Source organism: Lygodium microphyllum, chromosome 20 (assembly GCF_053477565.2).
Source record: "Lygodium microphyllum isolate KBCC chromosome 20, Lygodium_microphyllum_v1.1.10, whole genome shotgun sequence".
Lineage (NCBI taxonomy): Eukaryota > Viridiplantae > Streptophyta > Polypodiopsida > Schizaeales > Lygodiaceae > Lygodium > Lygodium microphyllum.
In genome coordinates this window covers 123,538,878-123,558,893 of record NC_141154.1, presented here as the reverse complement: position 1 = coordinate 123,558,893, position 20,016 = coordinate 123,538,878, and the positions used below count along the sequence as shown (strand labels likewise).

At 42.1% G+C, this 20,016-nt stretch overlaps 1 protein-coding gene and 1 long non-coding RNA gene across 27 annotated transcripts in view; one reads left to right on the top strand and one right to left on the bottom strand.

Annotated features, from left to right (window-relative positions):
- The window catches only part of LOC148019343 (uncharacterized), a 70,543-nt gene extending 55,428 nt beyond the window's left edge, over nucleotides 1–15,115 (top strand). For 8 of the 26 annotated variants that reach the window (XM_087660964.1, XM_087660963.1, XM_087660966.1 and 5 more), the window contains 2 exons: nucleotides 5,575–5,643; nucleotides 6,856–14,517. In XM_087660964.1, coding sequence (XP_087517090.1) covers nucleotides 8,971–9,960 — 990 coding nt within the window. In that variant the 5' untranslated portion in view covers nucleotides 5,575–5,643; nucleotides 6,856–8,970 and the 3' untranslated portion in view covers nucleotides 9,961–14,517. The other 18 variants (XM_087660973.1, XM_087660970.1, XM_087660968.1 and 15 more) reach the window with 13 other exon arrangements.
- LOC148019342 (uncharacterized) lies at nucleotides 1,548–17,653 on the bottom strand. The gene is made up of 2 exons (XR_015687588.1): nucleotides 17,485–17,653; nucleotides 1,548–1,711 (listed from the first exon to the last, which is right to left on the bottom strand). It is a non-coding gene; the product is annotated as an uncharacterized LOC148019342 (long non-coding RNA).
- Nucleotides 17,654–20,016: the final 2,363 nt, after the last annotated feature.

Sequence of the window (20,016 nt, the reverse complement as noted above, 5' to 3'; positions counted from 1 at the left end):
TGCTAAGGAAGTCCATCGATGAAGAATCTTCTTATGATAGTGAGAATCCCTCTCTAAATTGTAAGGGGCCAAGAAATCCACAACTACATAAAGTGGAAGTACTTTGAAGATAGCTTGTTTAGAAGCAAAGCAACTTGATCATCATTTGACTTCAGTGAGCCAATGGTGGCAAACTCGGTTGTGACAAGACTCATGTTAACACGTTGAATTTCCTAATAACTTGATCAAATCTCATCCAACAAGTTCTTGAATCTCAGATTCGATGGGATCTAATAGTTAGTCTAGAGGCAGTATCAAACCCTCAACTTCCCTACCGTGATCATATCCCTTACTAGATGACTCATAATACCACCACAATCAAGTTAATACAGCAGTTTACTACCTGAGTTTCACTCAAATTTCAGCATTTTTTCCTTGCATCTAATTATTGGAGTCATCTAATCGACCGCTATACAACAAGAGGTTGAACCCAACTCATCAATATCAATCATGGGCTATGGGAGTTCCCCATTAAGGAAGGGGATGATTTGGCTGTCACCAAAACAAGAAATAAACTTAATGATTTAATTAAACTTCACCAATATTTTTAATTAAAACAAACTTTCATTTGGTACCCCTAGCTCTTGGCATGATGACATTGCATTGACAACTAAGGCTTTGACATTGAGCATATAGTGATAAGTGTACAAGCTCTGTGGTATGAGGGCAAGGCAAAAAGAACAAGGTGCAATGTGAAACTTTCTTTAAGTTGAATGTTTGTATCTTAGAATTGAGCTACATTGGAAATTTCACCTAGTAAACATTTGACTTAAGCTGTAGAGTAGGCCTTGAGCTTAAGTTTGGTTCAGTGTGAGCAGCTCACTTAAAATTGGATCCGGAGCAAGCTTTTCTTTCAGCTTATTGAATGGTGTGAAAGTGGTGCCATGCCAACATTTGCAACACCCATAGCAGGGTTTCCTCTCAGCTTGTATTGTGTTCTAGTCTTGTATTTGTTGATGCCTATATGCTCAGTTACCATTTCTCGCAATCACAATTAATGCATTTCACAAATCACCCTGTAAAGCATAATACAAAGCAGTAAAGTATGTGCTGTTCTGTCTCTGGATCCCTAATACTCTTGTAAATCAGTTTAGCTTTGTCCCCTTGACCTTGCAAACTTTTCCACTCCCAAACAACGGTCTTTTATGCAACAAAACTGATCTGATGCGTCTCTACCAAGCATCAACATGCTTCACCATTCAGCACAGCCATATCAAATGACCATGTGGCCTGAAAACAATGCATGTGTGTCAAAGTTCAGACTCTGAAGGAAATGCACAGCAACAGTGTTTGATTCTCTTTGAAAATTGATGTCTACTCACATGCAGTGTCATTTACAGCAGCATACGATCCCAATCAACTCCGTTAGCCAAAAGCATTGCTAGAAGAAGAGAGAAGATGACACCCAGTCCTGCTCTGATACAAACAGAAAATTGATGTCAGAGGAAAAGAGGGAAGTTAACATGCAGCCAATGCTGATTAAAACCAGCAAGTAGACCCTGCCTCTGCAGATTATGATGCTGTCCTGATGGTCAAACTGCTGTTCCATCCAGCCTCAATGCTGACGCTCTGCTAGCAAGATTGAACCTTCTCTGCTTCGGAATGCTCTCTACTAGCTTGCATGCAGCCAAAATGGCCTCTCCCAGTTTGAATGCAGCCCAAGCAGAAGAAACTGTTGAAAATGGAAATGTTCACTTTTCTTGATAGCATGCCAAATTCCCATACTGATTTGTTCCTGATATTTATTGGGCTGTCCAAACTTTTAAATCACTTGGCCAACATAAAAATTTGATTGGCCGCCCAAACTTTCAAATGGCCTGCTCAAACTTTAAAATTTACTGTCCTACTCACACTTTTGGCCTTCATTTTCTTTCTTTTGGAGAGTGAAACTTTCACACTAAATGTTCTAACCACTCTTTAGCCATCAAATTGAAAGTTTCACTTCTAACCTAAGGTTGTGCCCATGCAATACACTGCTAAATGCAATGTCCATCATGCCTGGAGCCTGGGTAAATTCACATGCTTGTGCACAACCCACCTTTCAATTGAAGCTGAATGCTGACATCCTTGCCCTTGTTGGGCTCCATCTCAGTGTAAGGCAATAAAGTTCCTAGTGAGTCACTTCACTTGGCTGTGTAAGATTTGGGAGAGTTTCAACAAGTGATCTGGTACCACTCTTGAAGCTTCATGGTACGTCTTCATTCTTAGGTTCTTCTTAACTTGCTAAAGCAGCAAGAAGGATTGACTTAAGATCTACATGAATGATTATGATCCATAAAGTGTTTATGATTTCAAATTGGGAAGTCTTAACTTGCACATTGCTGTTTCATGTGATGATTAATATAATAAGCCATTTACTTTTCCAGCTTAGACATGACGACATGGAGATTGAACCATCAACAAGAATTGAAAATGCAAGTAATGAAAGTCAAGGCAAGAAGTTTATTGGCAGTGTCATTCATAAAACTATTCACTATTGTAATCCTAAGTTTGTAGCCCTTAATAGTTTATGCTTTATGTAAGCGGTAACTCTGTTGACAGAAGTAAGGCTTGGAAAGGGACATTTGATGAATGAGATGGAGACAAACATCATAACAAATACCATTAAAGGATTTCAAAGTAGTGAGGAGCTGAAAGGTGCAACTAGTACGTAAAGATTGACCCAGAATTTGCAAAACTTATCTTAGTAAGACATAGGGGATGATGATTGCATAGTTTTTAACACATCTGAGGCCTGGGCTCTTTCTCTACTAGTGTGTTCATTAGGGTCTGTAGGATATGATCATTACATGACTGCTAACATATCTGAGGTCAATGGCTCTTGCTCTGGTAGTTGGTTCATTAGGATCTGCTCTTTTCAACAGGTCATATGCAGAATATGTATTTTATTTGCATTGGTATATCTGTGTTCACTGTTGATTCCTTCCACACACAAGGATCTAGCCTCTAGAGTGTACTTGTACGACTCATATGTAGTCTTGGCTCACTAGCTAATATTGTATGGATAATGAATGTTCTGAAAGATGACCTGTGAGGGTAGGTGATTCATTGTGGTCTTGGGCTACAGGGTTTCCTTAGTGGCTGACACTGTAACAATCATCCATACTGTGTCCAATGCCCATATTTGTTGCCATTTCTGCATAGTGGCTTTTGTCGAGGTCCTTGAATGTCTCATTTCTCTTTCTTGAACTATAGGTCCCCATATTGCTGCTATGAAGTCTTTGTCCTTGTTTCCAACCTGGATGTGGACTTTTCAATCTCTTCACATTTTTGTTCATTGCAAACAGCATAGATCTCTCTTTCCCACCTGATCCAAGGTAGTGCGAAGGTCCAGATGTCATAAGTAGGGGCATGTTTATTACTGATTTTTCAGCCGTATGCAGCCATCGGGTGTTTCTATATGAACATATCACTGAACACTATACTGAAACAGAGAGAAAGTGGCCCAGAAATAGACTGTGTACAACTTGTTGCTTGTATTGATCAAAATAGGATCACATGAGCACACAAGCTCCAACCATGGTATTATACCATCCATTCAGCATCTGCATGCCTTTTCTTTTTGTTTTTCATTTTTTTGCAAAGAAAAGAAAATTCAATAAATAAAACCTTGGAGAAAATCCCTTTGACGTATAATACCCTACAAAGAATAGCTAAGTACGCAAGTACAATGGTTGTGTGAACAACCAATCTGGTGGGCAATAATGCCAGACCATCTGAGGAGCTGTGTGAAAGAAGGTGCAGGAGTCCTAGGTCTGCAAGAAGGCATCACTCCTCATCCTCTTAGAGCCACCCTACAGCCTCTCCCACCTCCTGTGGAAAGTGTGGATTCTGTCCAAATCCTTGAAAGAGTCTTTGCAGTGGAGGCATTTTGGAGATCTATAGTGTGGTTGCACTGAGGAGTGCAGATGTACCAAGCAATGTTACTAGCAATCGGCTCCCATCTGTGATCATGTCCGTGGGTCCACTAAGCTTGTGAGTAATTTGGACTGGGGATTCCTGCTAAGATGCTGACCAATGCTAAGAAAGGAGCGGCTCCTGGCCTTTGTTTTTGACTCAAGCTATGGCCCCCCAAGTTGCAACCATAGTCTCTCCTATGTCGTGAAAGACCATCCTGAGGGTTCTCCTCCATACCTTTTGGGCTCTAGGATAGTCACATAAGCAGTGTCTTTGGTTATTCTCTAGTTTGCCACATCTTGCACATGCCACTAGGGCATGCCTTTTCATTCCTCAATCCTTAGGCCCAAATTAAAGAGGGCGGTGATGAGGGTTGAAAACAGTGAGATCCCTCAATAAAATGGCTGCTATTTATGATGTTTAACTAAAGGGTTGTGCATTGCCATCTTAGATAAGAAAGACATTCACTCCATTCATTCATTTGATTTCCTCATTTCCACTTTGTTATGTTGTGTGGAGATAAAGGTCTAAGCCATGTAGCTGTGGGTGGTGCCTAGAGGAGATAGTTTGGGTATGTGCTAGGAGACTTCAGAACTTAGCATGCTAAAGGTTTAGGAGATTAAGTGGTCTAAACTCCATGCATCAGGTGGCAGGTAACTCTAGTTGATTGAGAGAGAGGTGACCACACAAAAATCAACTGCATGCAAAAAGAAGAAAAGAAGGAATACAAGCAAAAAGAGAATCTCAAGGTTGGGAGAGGACTTGAAGGAGATGAGCTTTTGCTGCAGCAAGTCTGAGCGATGGAGTTCTGAGAATCCTGGACGATGTTTGTCCAATTCTGGAAAAGGTCTTTGAGGTAGCAGTGATCTGATGATTGTCTGCATCTAGTCATCAAAATATACCATGCCATAATGCTGGAAAGAGCTCCCATCTACAGCACTGTTCTGTACTTCACTAATCCTTTGGCAGTACGAGTCTGGATCACCCTCAGCCTATGGTTGGAAATTATGAGTGAAATATGCTCCCTGGAACACCTTCATAGATTACAAGTTGGCCCTCTGTCAGTGACCCAGGCTGCTTACATCTGTCAGTGACCCAGGCAGTTGCAATCCAAGCTGCTTACATCTGCTCTTGAGTGTATCTAAACGTAATCCTAAGGACTTTCCTTCTAGTCTCTTGGGTCTAAAGGACAATCCTAGAGGCGATGTGTTAGAATCTTCTCTGCTTCATCACATCTGGGACAAGGTGGATCTTGCCAAATTTAAACTGCCTAACTGTATGGAGCCAACAACCACAACGCAACTAGTTGAGTTCAGGTTTCAGGGAAAAACGCCACTATCACCCCTGGCACCCCTCACAAAGGGTTAGTAAGATATTGTTATACAAAAATTTGTGCTACCCTTCTGAGATCACCATGAATCACATCTGACATATGAACTAATAAGTTAAAATTCATGCATCTATCTTTGAATTGACATACTTGTTCAAAATAGTCATTGAAATTTTTGTCCTGAAGTCCCCTTAATATCTGTACATGTTCACTCAACGTTGTAGGTTGTGATTACTTTTATCCTTTTCTGTCCAATAAGGGGATAAAGCCTTTTGATGACCTAACTATAAGAAGTTTTACCACTGTAGGTGAGCAGGGCCATATTGGCCCACCGCTTGGAGTGTGTTATTATCCACCTTGGATCTAACTTGTCAAAGGTATGTCTTTTGATTGAATCTTTCTTTATAGAAGATTGGTTAGCAAGTTTGTTTTCATATGTATATGGTAGAAGTAAGAAGTAATCAAGCTTCATAACCCTGGAGTCCACTATTAAGCTTGTGATAGTCTGACAATTTACTCATATATAGCAAATGCACCTCAAGGGTATCAAAGTTCTGTTCACAAACATCATGTTACCAGCCATTTCATCATGCTTTAACTTGTGCAATATGGTTGATTAACTATCAAGTCATTATGCTCAATTGTCTTGGATTATCTTGGATGCTACCCCATATAGCCATGACAGAATGTTCATGATATCTGCTCATATTGTGCAATCAGATTAAACTTAGGAGACTTGAATCCTCCTGTGGATAACATCTTGCTTTTGATTCTGCTGACAGTCTGTGATGATGCATTGCAAAAATGAGTTAAATAGACCATTCTGCAGGATAGCTTTTCTGAAGACATCTTGAGAGGATAAGGCTGAATGTTATGGAATCAGACAGTCTACAACGATCACCCAATGTGTTCCTAGTAATAGGTAGCTAAGTATGAAAAATGTGCGGCTGCAATTGGGGTAGGAGAATGAAAAATTCCCTAAATTCCTCCAATAACCATGACTATGCACTGGTTTGCACCATGAAGTCAAAAATCATGTAAGCAGTGCATGAGTAGGGGCAACAAGGAAGAACTTGGCTTGTATTTGGTGCACATGCTTAATAAAAAAGTAGAGGATTATGCATTTTTCTCGATGAAGCATCTTGAAGAGGACTATGTATTTAGATCACTTCAAAGGAGGGATGTTAAGGAGGAGGTAGGGGAAGTGCCACACTAGGACTTTCTTGAGTAAGGTCAGCTTTGAATGGCATGGTCCAAGGTGCATGTTTCCATGTCTATAACCAGCAGGCAACTCGGTTGGGATGTTTGAGTCCACATATGCCAACGTGTGTGAAAAATCCTCAAACTCTTTATGCACTCCTAGTGACAATTTGAAAAGAGTGTCCTTGCATTTTTGTTGATAGCTAGCCAACTCTTGTAATGCTCTCTTTTACAAAGTCTCGCCCTACTTTCTAAGCTAGCTGCTTCAGCATTTGTTGCATGGTTTCTCTTCTGTGTGAAAGGGAAATATTAGTTGAGCTTTTTCAATTCTCATATCACTCTGATTTCCATGGATTCAAACAATATGAGCTTGTCTGATGAGGTGGCAGGGATAGCAACCATGATGTGATTCTAAAACCTAACAAATAGCCCAGTCAAATTGGAGGTAATGGACACATTCTCTCATCATTCAGATTTGGTATGCTATTTTCAGGATCTAGCATTATTTATGTGTTGTTTGTAGGATTTTTTGTAATCTATGAATGTTTCCATGTCAATGGAACTCCCGGTTTTCTTCTTTGCCTGCTGCTTTATGGTTTAGCAATGCAGGATTTCATAGGATTTGCAATTACACTCTTACTTTTTGAGACTAACCTTGTAATGCAGTTAAAAACCAAAAGTATTATCTTTTGTTTTTTTTGGGTTTTTTTTTGGGGGTGCTGTACTAAAAGTGGGATAAGAAAGTTTACAAGATGAACCATGCACAAAGTGCTTATTCTAGCTTTACAAATTGATATGATTCGGAGATTAACAACATAATACATAAGGGAAAGTGAGTTGGGAATAAGGCTAGGTTTATGCATACTAAGGACCTTATATGCCTAAAGTATAAAATTATAAAACTATGACTATGTATTATATATTGTAGATGCTTATACAACTAGTTATTTGCCAAGCTTTTATATTTTGGCATGGCTTTAATTCCTTTTTGAGTTTCGAGACATGTGCTATACATTCTTAAGAGTAGTGCTTTATTTTTCACATGTCTTATTGCAAGTCTAAGATCAAACATGCACTAAACCAAGGGCCAGTTCTAAAGGCTACGAGACGAGCACGTTTTGCATGAGATTGGATCAAGTTGTAACCATTGAAGGGAGTTTTATTAGTATATGTATTTTTGGCCATTGCAACTAGGGTGCTAATGTGGAGTAAAGGATAGAATGGTAGGAGCAATTAAGAACCACCATTCTTCAAGACAACAAGACTCTTCCTTATTATAAGATAGCAAAGAAGGCATTTTGTAAATGCTTACAATATTACATGGACCTTAGGGTGTCCATTCTTAATCAAACCCAACTCACAAACTTGCATGCAACAAAAAGGAAGGTATTATCATGCAAGTGGACACCTCTAATTGTTGACTATTCCGCCCAATGTGACATTACTTAAATGATACTTAATTTGACCTCGAGATGACCATATTAAATTTTGTTCAATTCATAACTCAAGGAAAAACATATGCAAGACTCGAGGGGAGGGAAAAAAAAAGAGGATAAAGCTTAATTATCTACTTTATAAGTCCCAAACATATTTTTAATAATACTAGTCAAGGTTGGATGAGAGAGCACTTTAGTTGAATTTGATATTGGCATTGATTTCATGAACTCATGCTAAAAAAAAAGGGATACTCTTGTTGATCTAATATTGGATTACATCTAGGTTGAGTGTATTATGTTGCTTGTGAGAGCATGCTTACCATGTGGCACATTTTGCAATGTCTCATCATTAATTTTGAGAGAGAGAGAGAGAGAGAGTCGCCCACGTCGTCATCGCCTGCCGCCTGTGCATCCCGTCGCCATGTCGCCCGCCGCTTGTGCATCCCGCTGCCATGTCGCCTGCAGGACTGCGCGCCCCGTCGCCTTGCCGCCTGTTGGCTGTGCGTTCCGTCATCCACGCGCCAGGCTGCCCTGTCGCCACGTCGCCAGACATCCTACCCCTGCCCCTGCCATCGCCTGGACCTGTGCGTCCTGACAGATCGTGCCATTGACGCCTCGGGCTTGCCCGCCTGTCCCGCCCCTGTTCGCCTGTGCCAGCCTGCACCTGCTCGCCTGATGACTGCCCGCCTGAGCCGCCTGTGATCGTTTCCCCTGCGTCAGCGTGCAGCGCCCTGTGGCCCCGTCGATGCCCGAAGACTGAACGCCTTCCATTTTGCAGAAACAGGTACCTCTCGTTTGCTGCCCTGTCCGTCATCTGCACGGTGTCTGCCTGCGGGTGCCTGCCCGGTGCACCTTGTTGGGCCGCGACAGAGTCAGGGGAACCCTAACCTGGCAGCACGTGATTGCAAACCCTGCGCAGATCAGCGAACTAATCTGCTCCTGTACACAGAGAGAGAGAGAGAGAGAGAGAGAGAGAGAGAGAGAGAGAGAGAGAGAGAGAGAGGCCTGCGTGTATCTGCCTCCCGTGCTCTTCAATCGGCCTCTGACCGGCATACGTACTGATACAAGATGGCGGGCTTGGATCTGGATTTTATAGACCGAACGGTGGCAGCTCTTGGTCCGGATTTTGATACGGAGGAACCAGAGGATATGGTTCCGTGCACAGAGGAGATGCCGCCTGCTTTTGACCTCCAGCCTGTGGGCAAACGTACCAAGCATACCTCGGCCGACACAATGGATCATCAGGATCGTTCCTATGCTCAGGTTGCTTCGGATTCTGTGGACTCTCAGGATGTTGACTGCGAGCATTTGCTGGAATTTGCCAACACTCTACTTGGCGATTACGTTCAACATAATCAGGAAGTCTTTTCTGACTCTGCAACGGAAGATGTTCTCGAAGCCACTGTGGACCCGAAACATGTCTTGCGCTCCTTTTCAGTTTTTTATGAACGTGCTGTGATACTCTTCTTCACTGGTTGGATCCCACTTCTTTCATGTATTCGCCAGTGGCTGCAAAGTCTGCTACAAGGGGAATGTGTTGAAGAGATTTTTATTGGGCCCCGGGGGTTTTTTGAAGTGCTGTTGAAATCTGAGACGCACCGTGCTGCTCTCCTATCTAAACTGCCATTGTTCGTTGATCACCGTCTGGTCCATGTTGTGCCATGGCGCCCAATGGCAGATTTTCAGCGCCTGCTGCAACATGAATGCCCTGTCTGGGTTGAAGTGGAAAATTGTCCGGCTGTTTATTGGCCACTGTTAAAGGACGCCATGGCCGCTGTGGGCACTGTTCTAGTCCCCCCAAGCCTTAGGGCCATGAATCGCAACCGTCTGTGCATGTTATGGGACACTGCTCGGAAAAGGCCTGCGTGGTTACGTATCAATTGCTCTGGCATGCATCCTTTACATTTTCGTTTGAAATGGGGCAACTTTGCAAGACATTGCTTTTTGTGTGGAAAATTGGGGCATTTCATGGCCGAATGCCCAGAGAAGCACCACACTTCAGATGCTGAGCATGTTGCGTTGCCTATGGAAGACATGGTGTGTGATGCTCCGTCGTAGGATGCCACCCAGCCACCTCAAGTCTTGGACAAAGGGAAACAACAGGTCTCGGGATGGGATTCCCGTGGCAATGACTGGGTGGATGTACGCACGAAAAAGGCAACAAGCTTGTTGCTGGCATGGTGGATACTATGCCTACTACCTCACCAAATCCCATGCGTACGTATATGCGCAGGAAAGAAATATTGTCTTCAGAGCACTCTGCTCCTGGTATGGTTTCTTCTGCTCCCCGTCAACAGCCACCTAGGAGAGCGTATTTGGATGGTCCAAAGGGTCCACCTGCTAAGCTAGCTTTTGATACTAAAGGTAACGTCATTACCCCATGGGATCGTCGTTATCCCCGTCCCAACTCCAAGTCAGCGGATATGCCATCTACCTCCAAAGCTGGTCGTCAAAACTCTTTTGCTGTGTTAGCCGACTTATTGGATGACGGAGTCCTGGACATTCTCGCAGAAAAGGTCAAATCGAGGCAAGTTGTGCCTCGTACCTGATTTTCTTTGGAATACACATGAAGATGGCCACGTGGAATGTGCGAGGGATTTGCTCTTGCCACAAGCAACATGCCCTGTGGACTGTATTGCATGAGAATTAGTGGGATGTCTTATGTGCTGTTGAGCACAAGAGTCACGGTGAAGCAGGAAAAGTTGTGGATTGCCATGGATTTCGTTTGTTCTATGCAGGGACACATGCCAGGCAGTATTCTGGGGTGCTTATGATTGTACAAATATCAGCCGGTTCTTATTAAGAATGATGTACATGGCCGCTTTGTGGTCATTGAAGTTTTATTTGAAGGAGAGATCTTATGGTTACTTGGCCTCTATGCTCTGAATGATCCTTTAGCTCGCCGGGAGCTTTGGCATACTCTGCAGACTTCCTTGTCTCTTGGCAGACGGGGTTTTTTGATGGGGGATTTCAATGTGTGTTGATTCTTCACAGTCCACATCAGAGCATTCGGGAATGGATGCGCCAGAACGTCGTATATGGCAGGACTTGGCTCTTACCGTTCTTCAGCAAGATCTCTGGTCCTGGCTGCACCCTTCTTCTATGGGGTCTACTTTCCATTCTGCCCGGTATGCTACAACATGGTCGCGGTTAGACCGCATTTATATCATGCAGAATGATGATTTCCTTCCTGAGATGCTCGAAATGAAAGTGTTGCAACAATATGCCTTGTCGGACCATTTCCCTCTTTAGCTTGAGCTCCTTGCACAACCCATTGCACCTTTCAAGCAATTTTTGGATAGACTCCCTTTGCGTTTTAATTCGTCTTATTTGAAGCATGCAATCTTTCAGGGCTATATGCAGCAATTGATTGATCGATTCCTATTGGATTTCTCATCTCAGGGCACTGCTTCGTTTGAAAGATTGCTCTCTAATGTGCAACGGGTTGCTCGGCAGTATGGGATTCATCATGCCTCTCTTTCTCGGGCGGCGTCGACAAGCAGCGGAGGATCTCCTGGCGTTGGTTCATTCTTTGCTGGTGGACACTCCAGATGATGTATTTCTGCAGTCACTGGCAATGCGTCTGGCTGATCTTAGTAAAGAGTTTCAGTTAAAATCTTATCAGCAGGTCAAATTGCAACATCTGACGGAGACTTTGCAAGATAGTGCTTGTCAGACTCATAAGTTCTTTCGAGCTTTCCATGCCTCTCCTGCTCGCGAGAATATGACTAGACTCTAGGATGCAGACGGGCAAATGGTCCTTGATCCGCAGACTATTGTGGATATGTGTAGGAATTATTTCCTCGACCTTCTTGGTTCCACTTCTCCTCCTTCAGGCCAAACTGCTCATGCTCGTTCAGTTTTTTATGATCTGGTCCGCAATCAGGTTCCGCAGGAAATGCAATCTACTCTGGAGGCAGATATTTGTGAGGAGAAGGTTATGGACGTTCTGTTACACTTGCCCAAGGATAAAAGTCCTGGCTGGGATGGTCTCACCAATGAGTTCTTTGAGTTTTTTGCCACCCAGCTCGCGAAACCATTGACGGCTTTGTTTCAGCAGGTGTGGGAAATGGGGATCATGCTGTCCTCATGGAAAGAAGGTCTTATTAAACTGCTTCCAAAAGTTCCTTCGCCCTCCATGTTGAAACAGTGGCGTCCAATTTCTTTGATGGGTTCTATGTATAAAATCTTTTCCAAAGTAATGGCGAACCGGCTCCATAAGCATCTTCCTGCCATTGTGCATCCTCTCCAATATGGTTTCATTAAGGGCAGAAACATTTTGCACAATGTATTAAATGCGCAACTGGCGATTGATTATGCAAGGCATTCTAATCAGCAAGTCGTACTGGTTCAATTGGACCTGGAAAAGGCTTTTGATTATCTGGACTGGTCTTTCATTGCAAAACTTATGTCTACCATGGGCTTTGGTGCTCGGATGTCTCGTCTGATCTACACTATCAGTGATGTAGCGTCTTCGCGCGTCATGCTGAATGGAGGCGTTACCAAGCCAATTGTCCTTGCCCGCTCTGTCAGACAGGGGTGCCCTTTGAGTCCCCTCTTCTTTGCCCTTGCGACTCATCCTGTTCTTTCGATGTTATCTCACATGGCAGCTTCTTCTTAGTTGGCTGGATTGTTGCTTCCCTCTGGACAACACTTCATTAGTCAATCCTTGGCTGATGACAGCTTTATGATTCTACGTGCGGACAAGGATAACCTTCGCAAAGCATTAGATGTTTGGGCTCTCTTTGGTCAGGCTTCCGGTCTTCGCATCAACGCTTTGAAATCAGCCCTTCTCAGCTGCACGGAGTCGGATTTGCAGTCATTGGACTGGCAGGGAATGGTTTTTCCCCGTGGCTCCATTGTCAGGCATCTTGGGTACCCTTTGGGTGTTGATGTTCCCCCAAAGCAGCTACTACAGTGGATTTCACAGAAACTGGCGGCTAAGTTTATGTATTGGAAGTCTCAGGCCTGGCCCTTCCCTGTTCGCCTCAAAATAGCCCAGACAATTATGTTGCCAATGCTCACATATTTCTTGCCGTTGCTGCCCTGGACTACTACTACACTGAATGCTCTTACTCAGTCTATTCGTTTCATATTATGGAAGAAGGATTCTTTGCATGCAGGCATTTCCTGGATTTCTTGGTTGCATGCGTGCACCCCCAAACGTGTGGGTGGAGGGGCTATTTTAGATGCCCAAACTCATATGCTGGCACTCCGTTGGTCTCTTTTTCGCGCCATGTGCTTGGATCATCATCCATGGGTCGTTATAGCCCATTATTTTATTGAGGATTACGGGCTTCTGCATGGTAATACTCAAATCCGGGGTTCTTGGTGGCATGTTCTTAATGCCGATTCTCGCTTCTCCAGTTCTTCTTCATCTCTGCTTGCCCATTTGGTGTGTTCCTGGAGATAGGTCCTCCGGAAGGTGCAGTGGCATCCAGCGGAGGATCGCTTAGCTACTTATTCTTTTCAATCGGAACTGTTGGCAGTCTCGCGGTTAATTTCGTGGGAAGGTAAACATGAGCTTCGACCAAAATTCAACCGCATGGCACGTTTGGGCTTAACTTCGGTAGCGGATGCCACCCTTGCCAGTCGCAATGTGTTGATATCGTTTCGTACAGCCAGGAGGCTTTTCAGGATCCCTCGTGGATACAGGTATTCATGGGAACAGCTTTTGATGGTGCTCCAGAGCAGACAACCCTTTCCTGCCCTTGCTATGGATCGTCCCTGGCAGGACTGGGACTTTGCAGGCCGGCTGAATTTAGAAAAGGCTTCAGCTAACCAGATGTATCATCTTCTGATTAAAGATCATTAATGGCTGGTTACTAAAGCTAATACTCTATGGGGATTGCATAAATCCAGGTCATGGTGGAGGGTAACGGTGATGGAGGGCTGGTTGAACAAGACACCCTTCAAATATAAGGCCTTTCTTTGGAGGGTGATGATTGGTGGTCTTCCGCTTGCTTCAGCCCTTTCCAAGCGTCGAATCTCCAACGGCAACTGTTTCTTTTGCACCACCACTGTGGAATCTGCCCGTCATCGTTTTATTTCTTGCCCCATCTCTCAAAAAATCTGGTCATTCTTGTCGGCCGTCTGGCGAGCGGTGGTCGGTTTCTCGCTACGCCCATTTGATTGGGTTTTTGCGCGGCCCAAATATCCCACATCGACACAGCCTCATATGAAGATTTTGTTTCACTTTCTTCGATATTGGGGCTATTGGCATAACTGGACCATTCGGAATGCTTTTCTTTTTGATTCCGCCTTTAATGTTCAGCGGCATATTGCGCGGCTTAAAAGTCTCTTGTATTGGCAGATAGATCTTCTTCGGCACTCTGACATGCTCCCTCGGGAGGACTTACGTCCTTGGCATATGGCAATTTCCTCTGTGTCTTTGCCATGACTTTGTAACTCTTTGGTTGTCTGGTTCTTGTAGAGAGTCAGTGTGTACACATGATGGGGTAGAGCCATCGTGTATCTTGTAATCATGCAAACTTGTACCTTTTTTTCGTAATTAATACAATTACCTTTTACGAAAAAGAGAGAGAGAGAGAGAATGGTGAATGATATGATGATATGATGATTTTTTATTTCAAGGTGATATACAAGAAGTGTAAAATTTTGTAGGTGAACGTCTCAAAGGCCTAGCATGGAAGGCTGAAATTGAACCAAATGCTCTTTGTAACAATTGTCTCTTTGACATAGATACAACAAAAGAAAAATAGAGAACATCTGATCAATGTACTCTTCTTTTTTGGGAGGCTCTCCCATCCTTATCTCCAATGTGGTATTGTGCCTTTCAATTCTTCATCTAAATGCCAATTAACAATTTATTGCACTTAGTTGCTCCATGCTTTTCTTTCTTAATTCTTCTAAGATAATGCATCTTAAGTTGTTTAGGATTTTAATGTAATTTGGTTTATTGTAGGAAAATCATTGGAGGTTACTATAATGGCCTAAAATTTTGGTGGCTATCAAAAAAGTACTTAATGAAAAAATCATCGTGATTTTAGAACCCACATGCATTCAAGTTCTACATATCATCAAATGAGAAGCCCTTATAGATTTCATTAGCCTATAATGGCCTAGAATTTTGGTGCATATGAATACTTGATAATATATTAGAAATTACTTGTGAAAAAGTCATGGAGATTTTAAAAACCCATGCACTTACAAATACGATTTGGAATCAAGCATGGATGCTCAATTTAATTAGATATTAATGAATGCTTTAAAAAAAAACAAGTTTCTTGAGAAAAGACATTCCCAAATGCCCACAAGGGGTAGCATCTCAACTCCAAACATTAATGTGAGAGCGATTTAGTGTAGCTAATTTTATATTATCATTTTTTTTGTTACGACCTTTATAGCTAACAAACTCCTATATTTTTAAAGTGTGGAAGGATGTGTTGTATTAGGTGGTATTTACAACCTTACAAAAAAAGAAGTTCAAGCTTTGATAGAGACTTGAAACTTAGAGCAAAAAACCTTATAGCTTGGGTCTTTTGCCTTGAAACCTACTACTTCAAAATGTAACTTTAAAAAGTCATCTATTTTGAAACCTACTACTTCAAAATATAACTTTACAAAGTCATCTATAGGATTAGATATAAGCCATGTTTCCCCAATGTGGATTTAACTATTTCTCCCATCCCATATCATCTTGATCACCAAAGCTCTAATGGCTTGCCATATTTCTATCAAAGTTGGAGTCATTCTTTCTTGTTGACCAAGCAAAGCAACTTTCTAAGAAATGTGATCACGAAGTTGAGGTGTGTTAAGGCAACTTTGAACTTTCATCCAAATTCTCATTGCTAGGGGGCATGCCTAGAAAAGATGAAAAACATTCTCTTCAAATCTCCTACAAAGGGAGCATAGAGGGCTCACTTACTTCCATTTACTAATTACCTCTTTAGTAGGGACCTTTCCCATAATAGCTCTCTAGAGGATCATGTTGAAACATGGAAAAGGGGTTACTATCCAAGTTGCAATCATTAGCTTCTTGAGCTTCACAAGGTAGTGTGTGATGATACTTGGTCTATGTAGAGTGTGCTTTCATGATCTAATTAGTGATTTGAACAATTAGTAGGGATTTGACTTTGGAAACTTGAATCCCATTTAGAGAGAATTGATTCCAAGCAAACTTAACTATGATGGTAGGAGAAGAGAGCCAATTTTTCTTAATCATTGAAAACAAGTCCATTAACCGGTTAGGTTCCTTGTCTGAGAAAGAGAACTTGCCTTGGACCTCATTAATAGGTAGCCAATCCAATCGATGATGATCCCAAAAATCTATCTATTTGTAGATGCCTTTGTTAAATAAAGAAAAGGCCTTCCTTGGATCATGCTTGAAAAGGGGATGTCATTTGAAGTTGCATCAGAAGTAAACTAGATTGATAGATCCAGGGAAATGTGTCCTTTAGTCGGCGGGTTCCATTTAATGAGATCTCTTCATTTAATGATTATAAGTTGGACAGTACCAAAATCTTTTATTTTAACCTTGTCATTTGAAATAGCAGTCCATGGTACCAATCTAGACCTACCTAGGTTCTTTTCTTGATGGGGGCTTTAGCAATCCAATTATGAGGAAGAATTGCCCACATGTGAGATGAAGAGGGGAGCTTTTGTAGCCACTTAATGTTAAACTTCATTGCTCTATCATAAAGTGAGGTAATTCCTAGTCCTCCCAATGCTTTATTGAGCCTAGGAAATGAAATGCAGTGTTTTTAACACCGTTGTGCCATAAAAAGCTTTTGAATTTCTTTTCAATTTGCTACCAAGCCCATTGTGGAAAAGGTAGACCATTGAGACATAGACTAAGTAAGATTGGAGTACATGCTTGAGAATCACCACTTTGCTTGGAAAAGATAGGCAACTTTGCCTAATATTCCATCTTTGTAGAAATCCTTTGTTCTAGTCACTGAAATCTATCTTACCCCCAAACCAATAGGGCACTTTAGAAATCTCACAATCTTGCCAGGCCCAATATCCACAAGGCCAAGACTATTCAAAACCCCAAGGTCGTTGAGTTAGGCAATCTAAGAACTTCAATTTCTACCTTGCTCACCTTGGAACCCAAAACTTCAGAAAACTAATCATATACCTCAAAAGAGGGTTTGCAAGCTATTCCTATCTTCTGCAATAATGTTTGCATTATCATTTGCAGACATCTCTCTAGTGAAGAAGGAACCTTCGGGAGAGGAAGACTTTTAATATTTTTTCTTGCCACCTGCATACCCGAATTCCTAAGAAGAGGGTCAGAAATCATTGCAAAAAGAAGAGGAGTTAGGGGACAACCCTGACACAGTGTAGATCTTTGAAGAGAGAAGAAGCTTCTCAAATAATCATTAATGCATCGATGAGCAAAAGCATTCCCAAACAATGCCTTTACCATGCTGCATAAGATCCCCTCCAAAGCCCATCTTCCTCAAAGTTAGAAGGATCAAATCCCACTTGACTGTATCATAAGGCTCATCTAAATCCCACAAAGTAAGAAAGCACCACCCATAAACCACATTGGGAAGTCCTCAGAAGGGATCTTCCCCACGAAATACATAAAGACACCACATGTAGAATTGCACATACCCTCCATTGGACGAGATTTCTGAGCCTTGTGCACACGTTTACCCTCACCGAATGCTTGCATGTTCGCTGTGCTAACACTGTTTGATGTCTGCGGCCATAGCTTTGAAGACAGCGCTAGCATTGTATGCCGGCCTCTTCACATGCTCAGCTTAGGAAGCCGGTTTCATCAAAACATCGCTAGTAGCTTTGAGCTGCTTCCCATTGACTGGAGCCTAAACAGTAATGTCAGGGGGCCTCTTTCCCTGCATGTATGCAAGGAAGATGGCAGCGATGCAGGTTTCCCACCCAAACTCTTAGCCTACCATGCAAGCTTCTCAAAAATAAAAAAACAACAAACTTAAATATTGATATCCCTATAAGTAGATTGTGATCACTTATGAAGTATCCTGATATCCCACATTGCTGGGTCCAACACGGAATGAGTGTTGTGGAGGGCAATTGCACATGTGCTCTTTCATGCATTTCCTCTTTCTCATACTCTTCCTTATTCAACCATATTGATGCAATTCAATAGGATTAATTTGTGAAGATATTGAACAAGCTTTTGTCCATTTCCTCTTTCTCATACTCTTTCTCACTCAACCATGATAACACATTGGACCCCATCTCTAAAACTCTTATCATTTCCATGAGAAGCAGTATCATAGCGAAGCTTGAAAACTCATGTATGCTTGCACATCAACAAAATCCGTGATAGAAATTCTATAACGTCCAATCCCAAACATATACAAACTCTGTTCCTCCTAAGGATAGGCACCTAAACGTCTAAACACATGCAATCCTTAAGCCTACCAAAAGCTATTCCTGTGACATGAAAGTTCTAGCTTATTACATTGGTAAAGAAGTTCCAAGTATCTCTTTCTCATTGAATAGAATGCTACTTACAAACCCACTTGGATTACATCCTCAATAGCAATTTCAAATATGAATGCCTCAACAAATACTTTGATAAATAGAATGCTACTTTGTTGCATAGTAATAGTACAATGTTGTTAGCCTTTCCACAACAACATTACTACAAATCCATCCCAAAGTGTCTCATCTCTTTATCCCTATTGGGCTTAAATACAAAGATGGTAGTACTCGATATTAGAGAGGGGCATTTGCATGGTGCTACAATGCAACCTAGAGGGGGACTTGAGGAGCTGCCTAACAAAAGGCACTCATAGAGGGCCCAACCCCCCCTCCCCCCTCCTCCCCCCCCCCCCCCCCCCCCCCTTCCCCTCTCTCTCTCTCCCCACATGTTCCTTTGGCAAGGTCTAGTGTTGGTCTTGATTGCCCCTATTCAAGGACAACCACAATGCCTATGAACCTTTGTCCATTACATGAAACATTGAATGACAATTTAATACGAGCTATGACCTTCAAGTCAACCATGCTACGAGAACTTCATTGGCATTTCTTGGATGTAGTAACATTTAGGGTAAGAACTATTCCAATACTATATGGAATTACATTCTATTTGCATTTAAACTCATTTTCTATCATCGGGTGTTTTGGAGACAAAGTTTGCTTCCAATTCTTTTGGTACTTTAGGGATGGTAGGACATTTATTAGTAATATGCCCTATCTTCTTACATTTGTTGCGCTTCATTTTGTCAAGATATTTTTTTCAATAGTTGTTGATAAAATGTCATTTCTTATTACGAAAGGAGCATTTGGTAGTGACAGTATGAACCAAGAGTTGTTCATGGGCTGTTGAAGTAGATGCCTAACTAGTATTGCCTTCTCTCTAATTTCTTTTCTCCTCATATAAACAAGATTGGATGGTGCTTTCCAAGGTTGGATTAGGGATATTTGTAAGAGTAGTTACAAGGGTTGGGAATACCTTCTTTATAGATTTCAAGAGAATTGCAATGTCATCTTCATCATAAATTAGAGCTCACATTGAGGATAGTTGTGCCATGAGCCTCTTCATGTGAGAGATGAAATTACCTAGGTCTTCTCCTTGCTTATACTCCAAGCTAAAAAATTCAATCTTAAGGAAAATTTCAGAGTTATTTCCTTTAGCACTATTATAAAGCTTTTCAAGCTCATCCCATTTCTCTTTGGCAGTGGAGAGTTGGTTAAAGTGATGAATCAAGGATTCATCCAGATGAAGCATCATTATGGCTTGAGCTCTTTCATCATCTTCTATATCAAGTGGGTTTGATGGGTTAATAACCTTGGTCCCTTTGATAAAGGGCCAGTAGCCCCGTTCCATCATTTTATACTTCACCAATATCTACCATGGATGAAAGTCTTTTTAATCAAACTTATGGATTTGAGGTCTAATGTCGGCATAGACCATGGCCGTGATAGGAAGGTCTTACCCATTGCTCTAGGAAATGGCAATGTCTAGTCTGAAAGGTGAGAATGATCGAAGCTTGCATGCGAGAGCTATGGCAGGAGAGCAAGAGTAAGAAAGAGAGAGACAAGAAATGGAAACTCCAACAGTCACAATGTGTGTCCGGGCCTTCCTTTATTCAAACTGTCACTAAAAGAATAAAGAATAAAGTGACGGTGACGGGCGCCCGCCACTTGCAGTGTGCA